We start from the raw sequence: 13597 nt of genomic DNA, 5'->3' as shown, positions 1-13597 counted from the left end.
CATGAATCTTAATACAATATTTGAATTGCAAATTTTTGGAGTTAAATTCATAGTCATTCAAACTCTGATTTTAATAAGCTTATGGTCAAATTGAACATATCGACGAGATGAACCCATTAACACCACTAATGGTCTGATGTGAGTCAAACTGAACCAAAATCAAGTATTGATCAAGCCTCATGGCATTAATTGAAAGATTAGATAGTCTCTAAATCTTGTGTGAGTTAAATCAAGTGGATCAACAAGTTGAATACAATAAACCCAAAATCATTAGATCCTAAGGTCATTATGATATTCAAATCATGACTAAATGATCTCTAGTAGGAGTGTAACTGAATCAAGCAGACTCTTGAGTCGGCTTGGGCTCGACTCTTTGGCGAGCTCGCAAGTCGAGCTTATCAAGCTCGTTGGGCTTATTGAGCTCGAGTTTGAACAGTCGTTCACTCGACTCGATTACTCGTCAAGGGGCTCGCAAAAAGCTAATAGGGTCGGGCGGACGGCTGAATGATGGGGGGGGAGTCGGACTGTTGGAGCTTGTGACGTGTGTGGTGGTGCGAACCGAGCTCGAGACAAAAATGAAAGAGGCATGAGCGGGGGGGGCCTATTAAGCTTCAATTATCCTCTTGTAGAGAATCGAATTTTGTAATCACTATAATGAAAATCAAATAACTGATAAGAACAAAATATGTATATTATTACTGAATTCAGCTCATAATTTTTATGTTTTAAAATTTTTCATATGAAAATTATAAAAGTACAAGTTAATTTTTTATATAAAAATAAAATATCAACTATTTTGTTATTATTAAAATTTTATTATGTGATAAAGATTTTTTTTAGAATAAAAAATCACATTGTTAAGAATTTTGGCTTATTATGCCCTTTATTTATGTTTTGTCCATACATGTAAATGCCATGCAATTCCCAAATGGGATCACAAGCTACCGAATTTGTCCTTGCTGATCGTTAGTCATTCGGCGGTTCGCTTCCGGCTTTCTACTCTTTGACACCTTGACCATCAAGATTGTGTTCAACTGAAAGCTGGCAACGTCACCACGTCGTACCCAAACACGCAAGCTGCTATAGCCACGGGTTCAGTTGTGGGTCAAAAAAATTGGTCCCGAAACATATCTATTGCATCAACCGTCAAAGAAAAACTGGTCGCACCGGCGACTTTGAAACGTGTTGTGGAAAAACGCGACACTCTAGAAACACCAATCCCCTGCAATGTTAGAGGAAATATTATCTCGGGAGATCAGTTGCAGGAGGTCGTCCGAAGATTATTTAAAATGTGTCATATCAGCGATATTAAGCCATTATATCAAGTAGTACCAAGATGTTATACCAAGTGCACGGATGACGTGGCACATTTTGGTTGGTCTCCGAATGACGTTCAGCATCCGCACAAAATAATTAATCTCACTGTTAGAAGATCCGCTCGAACCTAAAGCTTCACATTATTTTTATTATTATTTAAATTTTGAACATATTTAATTATAAATTTACATTATATATATTGTTGCGGGCTAGAATATACGCGGCGGTAGAGTTGTAAAATTTTCGTCTGAGCATTGTATGAATATCTAGCACACACAAACAGAAGATAAAAGAACCACATGATTTTTACGTGAAAAATCCTAAAAAGAGAAAAAAAAAAACCACGGGGCCGCGCCCAATTGAAAAGTTCAACTAGTGTAGTTTGAGATACAAGAGGCTGATTCGACCAACAAGTTAGGACGATCAGATTACAATGAGTTTCTTCTGAATTGAAATTCAGTTATAAAGTCGAGCAGAGTTCCTGCGTCACTCGGGAGTCCGGCGGGATTTTGGGGTCGTTCTGACGACGGGAAGAACTCCGGCGGTGGTCGAGGAGGAGCTGATCTCTCCTCTCCTTTTCCTCTCTTCTTCTCTTCTTCTTGCTTGGGGTCCTCTCTCATGAGAAATGAGGGGTCTATTTATAGATTTTCTAGAGTGGCATAGCTTGTAAATAGGTGTGAGATCATGGTCAAATGAACGGTTGATATTGAATCCCTTTATTAGGCACCATTCATTACACATTTGAAGGTTTTAATGATGTTATAATTCAATGATCTTGGGCTCGTTGGATTCGTCTCGTCGAGCCGTTCGATTCGACTACAAGCTCGTTAAAATCGGAGACCGTTTGGTAACTCAAATTGTGGTATGAACTTTCCAACAGCATTTCAGGTTTTTGATTTGGGCTCGGATTGAGTTAAATTTGGTGTCATTGGGTTTGTATTTCCGAGATGCTCAGTTTGACAGTAAGTTTGTTGAAATCGGAGTTCAGATGCTCCCGGATTTAATTTTTGAAGTTTCCGGCTTGATTTTGCCTCGAGATTCATGCCCGATCAAGAAAATTTTATGATAACGTATCATATATTGTTTTGCTTATGGCAGCCAAGCTCAAGCTACCTCAAATTTGAGCTTGAGTTTGAACATAATTCAGCAAGGTCATGTAAGCTCACAAATCTGCTCGTTAATAATCAAGGGAAATTTACATACATACCACAATATTTATAATCATTTACATATCTAACACCTTAAAATTTAACATTACTCTTATACCACCTAAAACTCAATTTTTACCTCACTTCTACCACTCTGTTACTTCGACCCTCACGGCGTATTTTTCCCGTGGAATTTTCCTGTTAGCAAATATCTCTGCTCGCGAACACAATCGATCGGGATTCCATCTGCTCACGAAAACCTCTGCTCGTGATCGGGAATACCTTCCTTCTGCTCGTTGCTCGCGTCCGGCTGCTCGCGATCCTTTGCTCGACTGCTTGCGATCGGGAATACAAACCTCTGCTCGTGATCGGGAACACCAAACTTTTATTTTCTTCTGCGACCAAACTTCAAATGATAAATTTTCATCAGGTGTCGGAGCAGTTCCCGCCGGAAGGGAAGGGGAAGGATCTGTCGCTGATCTTGCAGATGCTATTAGCATATGGTTCAAGGTTTATAAATACTACTTTGGATTAAGAATTCTTGATTGATTGGATTTTATTTATATTATCATTTAGGTTATATTCTGATATGATTTAAGGTTTGTAAGGAGGCTGAAGCATTCTGCAGGTAATCTAGTAGGTTCAGTTTATAAGATTGTTAGAGAAATACTGTAAGAATAATCGATTAGAACTATAAGAATAACAACGTTTAAAGAATGCTCTTTTATGCATTGCTTCAGGTTTTGAACAACAGCCAGTTGCACTCATTTTTTCTGCTGATCCTCCCTTCATAAACCTCTCAGGCTTGCATTCTGCGGCTTCTTCCCAAATCTTCTCATCCTAAGCCATCCATTTCCACAACACTGAAATTGATCAGCGCGTTATTGGGTATCAAATACCCTTCAAAATTGATATCTTCTATTACGTAATGGGGAAGAATGAAAAGGCCTAGGCAAAATACTTCTGTCTACTTCCGGTGAAATTCTTTAGCATTTCTTAGCTTTTTATGAAAGAAATAGTCAGTGATCGCTGGCAGGTAAGGTAGAAAAGTGATCTTACTAGCTTTGAGAAGGAAATTTCTCTGGGCGATCTCAATTTCTCGGATAACCTTATCGTCGAACTTCCCTCCGAAGTACATCAACACTAGAAGACAGAACATCACGAACTGGAAGCTACCCCTAGGAACAACGATTCCGTCGCCACTTTCCGATTGGGCACAAAGGCCATCGACGGGGATATCGAAGGTCCAGCGGCCGACATCGTCGAAGACTGAATTCTAGCGTGGAAAGAACAGTTAACGCGGGGAGGAAGAGACGGAGTGAAGGTTTCTGAGACGGAGTTGAGACGGAGTGATATTTATATTGTAAAATTAGTTTTTGGGTGGTATGAATGTAATATTTAATTTTTGGGTGTTAAATATGTACTATAGGTATAATAAAGTGGCATGTATGTAAATCCCCCAATAATCAAAAACAAAAAAAAAATTATGATTCAAATAATTATTTTAATAAAATTATAAAAAAAGAGAAATTAGAAGATAAAGAATAAAAAATCACGTGATAGAAGAAAGTGAGATATATGCTTTGTTTGAGACAACTTTCTTATGGTTTTTAAAACAGCTTTATATTTCAAAATTTTGAAGTTTAAAAATCTTTTGTGCTAAAAAACTTTAAAAAAAAATTGTCCTGAATGAAGTCATAATTTTAAAATATTTACAATAGCTTTATGCTCTTACTCCTAAATTTTAACATATTTTAAATTGTATTTTTATTGTAAAATTTTTTAAATTAATCAGCTCGTTAGTTAATAAGCTGAGTCGAGTCTAGCTAAAACTTGACTTTTAGTTCATCAAGTTCAACTCATGGGTCATTTATCGAGTCAAGCTCAATTCAACTCACGAGTAAGCTTCACTGACTTATAACCCCTACACCCAAGTCACTCTACATATATTCTTTTTTTTTTTTTTGTTCTTTTTTATTTAATTAATTATTTCACATAATTATTTTAAAAATTCATTATATTTCTATAATTGGACGAAAAATAAATTGCAATTTAATTAAAAGCGTGGTCGGCAGCTGGCCTATGCGCGAATCGCGATTATTATTAAATTAATAAATTATAGAACTCAATCACATTACGAAAACCCAAAAATACCCTCTCGTGGGGATCCGATAAGTCGAATTTCCTTATTTGCCCCTGATGCCTGATGTTTTTAGAGGAGAGTCGCAGCACGGAAAAGACGACAACAGGTACTAGAAAAAAATATTTTCCGTTGAGATCTTCTCTTCCTCCTATAGCTTCTTCCCCGCGCGCCATTTCTCTTGCGATTCAGCGCGGGATGGAAAGCTTGATTGGGCTCGTAAATAGGATCCAGCGCGCGTGCACCGTGCTCGGCGACTTCAGTGGCGAAGGCGCCGCTGCACTTCCCGCCCTCTGGGAGGCGCTGCCCTCTGTCGCCGTCGTTGGGGGACAGAGTTCCGGAAAGTCCTCCGTCCTTGAGAGCTTCGTTGGCCGCGACTTCCTTCCGCGAGGATCAGGTAATGACCGGCTATCTTGAGCTTGATAGCGCTTTTTGACTTGTTTGCTGATGGGCTTCTTTTTCGTCGAGAAGGGATTGTGACGAGGCGGCCGCTTGTGCTGCAGCTTCACCAGGTTGAAGAAGGGCAGCCTGAGTATGCCGAGTTTCTTCACTTGCCGAATAGGAAGTTCACCGACTATTGTAAGTGATTTTTTTGGAATATTCGCTTTGAAGGCTCTGTTTTTCTTTCTTTTTTAATTTTTTGAGTTCAAATTTTGATGCTATTGCGTTGTTAATTGGAAGTTATCGATGGTTATTTCTCACCTGGTTTCAATTGTTCGTGATTTATTGCAATGATTGAAAAAACTCAGAAAGCTTGTGAAAACGTGAATTACTTTAAATTCGGATGGTTGTTTTACCAGTTGTTGGGTGAAATGGTTTAAAATTACACCACATGATTTTTTTGGTTGCCGTCTTTTTTATCATTCTTTAACTGAAATGTTAAACTTCAACCAAAAGAATTGTATAGCCTATGGAAATTTGGATGGATCGTCTTCACTTATAAACTGTTCGCACGAACATGAGTTTATGAGGATTCAGTCACGGTACTTTATTTGAATCAAGTACCTGATTTGATCAATTTATATTTGAATATTTTAATAGGAAGAAATAGGGAGAGTGATCAAGGAGCTAATGTTGTTGGATACAAATTTGTCCATGGGTATCTACTAGCAAGCCTAACTATGTAGATAAAGAGAACATGATAGAGAGTAAGTCGGTATAGAGAACAGCTAAGAAGTCAAATAATCTTTGTGGATAGTAGAAATGGCTTGAAGTTCAACATATATCTCTTTATCCCTTATTTATAGGATTTAGATGGCTACAAGAAAATACACCTAGAAAAATAGAAAAGTAATACATAGTTTGACAAGTATAGATTCGTTTAAGTATGTGGACTAGGCCAAAATGTACATTTGTGGCCATCCATCTCTGATGTGGCTCAAGATGTCTCTGGCGAGTAACTTGGAGGGGTGCTGAGTCCGCTGGGCCAGTCCTCGAAGGCAAGTGCATTGGACTGAATCCTGAAGGATGCATATCCTAGGCTAGTTTGCGAAGGTGAATATTCCCTTAGGGCAAGTGACATGCCTTTTAAGTCAATATCCCATGCAAGTGGCTATGAGCTGGGGGCAAATATGGTTGGAGTCATGACTACAGGTTATGTAGGTGTCTGCCTCTTGTAATTTGATTGGTGATATATGTGGATGGTGAATCACTTGACTAGGAGAACAACTGAAAGAGTGGAGTTCTCATAAGGTGAGTTCTTCTTCAAGTGAAGATTTGCTAAGGTGAGTTCTTTGGTCGAACTCACTTAGAATATGTATCTCTTTGATCAAACTCCTTGGGAGTAAGCCCCTATAATGCGAGCTTCATTGGGATGAGTGTCTACCTATCTCTAACTTGCTCCAATGAGTGCTCCTCTAGTCGAGGCCATTTTGGGCAAGTGCACCTTTTAACTGAATGTACTTTTTTTTATGTTGGCATTCCATTTCTGAACCATTTTATGCACCAGAAACTCCATCCATTTGGATATGACTTTTATTTCAACTGCATACTTTAAATGCCTACATCTTTCTTGTTCATGATGAGTTTTTTTTTTCCCTTGTGATTTGGCAAGTAAAAATTAATTTTAAGATGACTTCTTTGGCGTGAATTTAACATAAGCTATAGGAAGTATATCTTAAATGATGGATAGCCTAGCTTTTGTCATCATGCATATTAGATGTCTCATGGTTTATATCATTATTTACCATTTTGCTGCATTCGTTTACTCATGCCACTTTTATTTGTCTCTAACTAAATCCATTTCCAAACTCAGCTCTTGTGCGCAAGGAGATTCAAGATGAAACTGAAAGGTTGACAGGGAAAACAAAACAAATTTCACCTGTTCCCATTCATCTCAGTATTTACTCACCACATGGTACGTGCTTCTTTATCTTGTATTTTTTTATGGGGAAGTGAAATTTGAATGATGGACATGTGACCTTCAAAAGCATAGATTCCTTTTTATGGTGGGCAAAAATTTTCCTATTTACTTGTATTTTCATTAACTATTACTTTCTATACTATGTTAGAATTATTTATATTTCTCTTTAGTTGGTTAAAAACTCATTTTATAAGTAGGGTGGGCAAGGGCTTGCCAAGCTAGATGAACGTTGGCCATTTTATATGTAGCTTTTGGATTAACCTAGACCAACCTTTATGTAAAGTCGGCTTCAGTTGCTCAACCTTGGTGTACCTTTTTGATTCAAATATTGAACAAATTGTATGGTCGTATTTTGGCAGATGGAGGCACCTCCGAAAACCTATGAAAGCAACAATATAACGGAAAAAAAAAATAGAGCCACTAATCTTTAGAATTTTGTATGTAATGAGTTGTTTACCAGTGAAGCACATCCATTAAGTCATTTACTCTACAATGGATTAAAGAGAGAGTACTATTAAGGGATCTTAAAAAAAAAACCATACATAAGCAAAACATTGAAAACATTTTAGTTTTCATCATGTATGCCATTAAACAAATAGCTCATACAAGCCACAAAAAGAAAGTTTGTCCTCTTCTTTCTAATGAAAGCTAATTCATAGAATTTCTTAACTGAGAGTTACTGACCTTTTTATTCCCATTGTATAATTTAATGTCAAATGATCAAAGTGCTACTCAATTATTGCCAAAATTAATGTCGTTGTTCTTGGTTTATGCTTTGGTGTTGGGAATTAAAATACCCCTAATGCATTTGGCTTATGTAAGTATTAAATGCCTTTTGATAGCTTAATTTCGACTTGGTTAACAAACAAGCTTTTTTCTTTTCTGGTATGGCTCTCCGCTCCAAAACAAGCATACGATAAGTGTGGTTCCTTACTTGCTCCCTCTATCTTTGATAAAAAAAGAGAGACGTTATGAGTTCCTGGCTATATCTAAATTAGAATTAATGCTACATTTAACTTGAAGACCAAGGAAGACTTAACCAACTGAATCAAACACTTTGGTTCCGTTTTGCCTAGCTATTATTTCATAAAGTATTATAGTGTATTAGTGTCATCTTTTTTAGATATACTTTGATCGAAGTTTTATAATGGACATATGAAGTTTCTGTACTTCTACGCTTAAAAGTTTCATTTACTGAAGGGGTCTTTCCTAGTTATTGAAATTAGCTCTTTTACTTGATGCTGCACCTAACATGAAGAACCTTGGAAACAGTACTAGACATGATTAACTGAATCAAACACTTAGTTCCATTTTTCCTAGATTTTCTTTGATATAGTATTTTAGTTTCAAATTTTTAGATTATAATACGATAGCAAGATTTATCATCTTAGGCAAATGGACATTATATATTTTTCCCTCTAAATTTTTTTTTTCTATTAAAGGAGTCTTTTATTGTTTGATCTTATAGTTGTAAATCTCACATTGGTGGATCTACCTGGTCTCACGAAGGTAGCCGTAGGTACGGTTTTTTTTCACTGATTTTCTAATTTCCTTTTTGAAGTGTTTTGGAGTTAATATTACTTCTATCAACATGACCGCGGTTATGCTTTACAGAGGGGCAGCCAGATAGCATTGTGCAAGATATTGAGAATATGGTTCACTCATATGTTGAAAAGGTATCACGTGTCAAAGTTTCCATTACTATTTCCTTTTTTTTTTTCTGTGTAGTATTTTAACTTCCCGTCACACTTAAAAGAGTCCTATGATTCTTCATTGGCTTTTCAAAAAAAAAATTAAAGGTTGTATATTTTATTGTCCTGGCCATAATTCAAAAATTATTGAAACTAAAAATACTTAGTACACTGAAATTGTTGCACGATCATGTAAGATGGAAATTCAAGAAGTTAGGGTAAAAATTTCTTTACCCATTACTTCTTCTAAAGTTGTTATGCCTACTATTGTTGATTAGTTTGATGATTTTGAAGAATAAGAAATGAATGACCAAATTTCCCATGATGAAATTATTGCTAATGAACCTATATAGTTGATGTTCTTGAAAGGAAATTAGATGCTCAAGGATTAGAAAAACTAAGTATTAGTAAATAAATCTTCTTTTATATAGTCCTTATAAAGTTGCCTCTCGAATAGTTACACAGAATAGATGTTTAGTACATAGTTACAAGAATCTAGCTAAAACACTAGTTCACAATGCCCATTTTTTTAAGAGAAACTTTGTGAGACTGAAAGTTCAGCAGATGCTTAACGGCTTCCTTTGTGTAGGTTTAGGTTATTGTTTATTTTCTGTTTTGCCGTCTCCTTCTTTTAGATAATTTAAAATAAAAGGGAAAAAAATGTCCTTTCATGATAGTTTATTTTATTTTTGATATGCCAAAGATTTTTATAGTATCTAGCTTGACCTTTGGTCCATTGACCCAGTGGGAGACCTTTAGAAATATGATTCTTCACACATAGAAAAATAATCAAAAAGTAATTTCATTAATTCATTGAAATTTTCCTCCTCAAGTTTTACATGATCTTCAACCCTTGAGGTGTATGGATAGCATTAAGACAATTACAAAGACCAAGAAGATCTGTTATCCCGAATGATTTTGTATTTAATCTACAAAAGTTAGAATTTGATTTAGGAATTGATGAATATCCAATTTCATTTTCATAAGCCACAAAAAATATGAATTATGATAGGTGGTTAGACATCATTAAAGAAAAGTTGAAATCAATGAATTACAATGAAACATGAGATTTTGTTGAATTGCCTGAAGGTTCAAAAAGTTTGATGAAAGCGAGTCTCCAAGACCAAATTGACTCAAATTGCAATGTCAAAAAAATACAAGGCTAGGCTTGTTGCTAAATGTTTCACTCAAGAGGATGATGTTAATTATGAAGAGATATTTCCTACTGTATAAAAAAGTAACTCATTCAAAATTGTTATGATAATAGTGGCTCGTTATGATTTGGATTTATATCAAAGGGATGTGAAAATTGATTTTTTGAATGATGATTTAGAGGCTGAAGTTTATTTGAATCAACCTAATGGCTTTCAATTGATGGAAACGGACATATGATGTTAACTTTAAAAGCCAATATGCATGCCTAAACAAGTTTCCCGATAATGTTGTTTTTAAGTTTAATGATATACTAAGCCACACACATTTTAACGTTCACTAGTTTACTATTTCTTTGAACTTTCAGAGCTGACCATGTCAGAAATTCATGTTTCTGTTGTGTAGCCCAACTGCATCATACTGGCAATTTCTCCTGCTAATCAAGATATTGCAACGTCTGATGCAATGAAACTTTCAAGGGAAGTCGATCCAACAGGTGAGAATGCGGCAATATTGTCTTAAACCTTCCTTTTGCAAACATTTTCTTGTTCATCTTGTTGATAAGTCAGAAGCTCTGAATGCCTTCTTTCTCTGTTTTACCTGCACGTGACATTTCTGTTATCATGGTCGTGATAGGTGAAAGGACTTTCGGAGTTCTGACAAAGCTAGACCTCATGGATCAAGGAACTAATGCTCTTGATGTAAGTACATGATAAAGATCTTCAGATCTTTATAGTTTTGGAGCTAGCTGAATAGATTGATATGCCGATGTCTGATCCTTGAATTCCTTCTGTTTTAATTGTCATTTCCACAAATAAATACTATGATATTGTTCCAAATGATTGAGATGGCGCTAACAATGTTGTTGTTGATGATGATGATAATAAACAATTATTTTATGATTTTATTGCTATTACTTTTGAAGGTTCTTGAGGGAAGGGCTTACCGATTACAACACCCTTGGGTTGGGGTTGTGAACCGTTCTCAAGCTGACATAAATAAAAATGCTGACATGATTGCTGCCAGGAGAAGGGAAAGAGAGTACTTTGCTACCAGTCCTGACTATTCCCACTTGGCTAACAAAATGGGATCTGAATACCTCGCGAAGCTTCTTTCACAGGTACGATATAATTTTATCAACTTTCCCCTTCATATATACTGGATTACTTGAAAGTTAGATTTTATAAGTATTTCCTTTCTTTCAGCATTTAGAATCTGTGATCAGGGCACAAATTCCAAGTATCACTGCTTTGATTAATAAGACTTCTGATGAACTTGAGGCAGAAATGGAGCGAATTGGTAGACCCGTCGCAGTGGATGAAGGGGTAATATATAAGCTCTGTTCATCACATTATTAAAGTTTTGTGGTTTCTTTAGTTATGGAGGGCATTTCTTTCCATGATTCTCAGGCTAAGCTTTACACTATATTGGAACTTTGTCGTTCATTTGATCGGATTTTCAAAGAACATCTTGATGGAGGGTAAAATCCTAGCCTTGTCTTTTCAATTTGAATAGCTTGTAATTTCCCATTCCACCAGAAAATAAATATATATTGGATCTATGATGTAAAGAATGTCCAGGAAATGATGAAGTTCTGTTGTGAATTCTGTTAGAATAAACAAATTCAACAAAGTAGTAACTATCGAAAGTTATACTTTATATTCCATATTTGCTGCAGTTATGTGAATTAGTTTATGCTTTTTTTTTTCTATTGAAATTAAAATTGTTTTCAAGCAGGAGACCTGGTGGTGAAAGAATATATGGAGTTTTCGATAATCAACTACCGGCTGCTCTCAGGAAACTTCCAATTGACAGACATCTTTCTATCCAAAATGTGAAAAAGGTTGTCTCTGAAGCAGATGGTTATCAGCCTCACTTGATTGCTCCAGAGCAAGGTTACCGTCGTCTTATTGAAGGAGCTATAGGCTATTTTAGAGGTCCAGCTGAAGCATCAGTTGATGCTGTAAGATGAAACTTTTTTTTTTGAACAGTTTTTTTTTCCTCTTCCTTTTTCTCAATATCAATATGTCAAAACTCTTAACTATCGAGATATTGTCTGCTTTGGCCTAAAGGCCTCACATTTTTTTTCCTATTGGTGTAACTTCTTTGGAGATCACCCATCTTAAGATTTCTCTGTGATGAGCACGCTTAATTGCAAAGTTTTTTAATGAAATTCCAACCATTATACCGAAAACCGCCTCGATGCTTAAGAGTTTAGCTTCTTTTATTTAAAGGTTTCACTATCTGTATTGTTTGGAATTTCATCAAGAAACTCCACAGTTAAGCATACTCATTCCGGAGAAATCTTGGGATGGGTGATCTCCTGGGAAACCAATAGGACAAAACCGTGAGGCTTTTAGGCCAAAACAGACAATATCTCGATAGTAAAGAGTTTAGCTTCTTTTACTTAAGGGTTTCACATTAATGATGCATTCATCTTCAATATGATACCAGCAGCCTTAGTATAATGATATTTTTTACCACCATTATTTCTAACCACCATTCAGTGTATTAGTATACAAACTGAGGGACCTGAGACAACTTCTGATGATGAATTGATGAAACTTAGCACATGCGCCTTAGGACTACTATGTGATAACATCATAGAATAAGAAATAATCATTATAGAAATTGTGGGAGTGATTAACATTATTGAGATAAAATAGTTAAAAAAATGGTCTGAATGTAAAAACAATGAAAGAAAATTGGCCATTTTAGAGGGGGATACATGAAATTAATATCTAAGAATTTGAATCAAAAGATAATGGATAAAAAAATTTAATATCTTATGCATCACTCAAAATGAATGAATGTAGAATGAGAATTCATATGAACCCAACTAATCTAAACTAATATTGATAAAATCTTGCAGGTACACCATATTTTGAAGGAAATAGTGCGCAAGTCAATTGGGGAGGCTGAGGTAAAAGCTTCAACGAATCTAATCCTTTAAATTAAAGAAATAAATATTTGATCATAACAAATTCTCTGTGAACATTACCAACCAACAGGATCTGAGGAGGTTCCCCTCTCTAAAGGCTGAACTGGCTGCTGCCTCTTTTGAAGCTTTAGAAAGATTTCGTGAGGATAGCAAGAAAACAACACTGCGACTGGTCGATATGGAGTCGTCATATCTAACAGTTGAGTTCTTCAGGAAGCTTCCACAAGAGGTTGACAAGGGAGGAAATCCTGCTTCAGCCTCCACTGTCGATCGATACGGCGAAGGCCATTACAGGAGAATTGCATCAAACGTTTCATCCTACATCTCCATGGTGATGGAGACGCTCAAAATCTCTGTGCCAAAGGCAGTGGTTTACTGCCAAGTTCGAGAGTCAAAACGTTCTTTGCTTAATCACTTTTACACGCAAATTGGGAGAAAGGAGGTACTGTATTATGGAAAAATATTGATGATCTCTTCTTTTTTCTTTCCTTCTAAAGTTTTCTCTTGTTTTTACGAGTTTTTTGTTGATGTTGTTCAGGGAAAGGATCTGGGAAAGCTTCTGGACGAGGATCCGGCATTAATGGAGCAGAGGCAACAGATGGCGAAGAAATTGGAGCTCTACAAAGCTGCAAGGCAGGAGATTGAGTCTGTCTCGTGGTCCAGATAAGTGTTCATTGGTGGTTTCAATATACTTAGGCATTGATGGCGATGGCATAGAAGAAGTTTCTCCAGATATGGAATGTACAGTTTGTAAGTGAATAAAGAACTCTGCAATTGACTTATTTTGAAAGAAAATTTTGTCTTGAGATAATTAATGGTGGAGAAGTATGTTTTTTATTGATTTTA

General features: G+C 36.1%; 1 protein-coding gene across 1 annotated transcript; it reads left to right on the top strand.

Moving 5' to 3' along the window:
- The first annotated feature begins 4703 nt into the window (after positions 1-4703).
- Positions 4704-13597, top strand: LOC110094466 (dynamin-related protein 1E-like). The gene is made up of 14 exons (XM_020819719.2): positions 4704-5002; positions 5077-5184; positions 6860-6961; positions 8436-8486; positions 8582-8643; positions 10216-10306; positions 10447-10511; positions 10736-10930; positions 11016-11135; positions 11220-11290; positions 11548-11773; positions 12683-12733; positions 12822-13193; positions 13290-13597. The coding sequence occupies exons 1-14, from the start codon at positions 4804-4806 to the stop codon at positions 13416-13418; spliced, it is 1842 nt and encodes a 613-aa protein (XP_020675378.1). The 5' UTR covers positions 4704-4803; the 3' UTR covers positions 13419-13597.

Source organism: Dendrobium catenatum, unplaced genomic scaffold (assembly GCF_001605985.2).
Source record: "Dendrobium catenatum unplaced genomic scaffold, ASM160598v2 fragScaff_scaffold_629, whole genome shotgun sequence".
In the NCBI taxonomy this organism is placed as follows: Eukaryota; Viridiplantae; Streptophyta; class Magnoliopsida; order Asparagales; family Orchidaceae; genus Dendrobium; species Dendrobium catenatum.
This window is presented reverse-complemented; position numbering and strand designations above follow the sequence as displayed.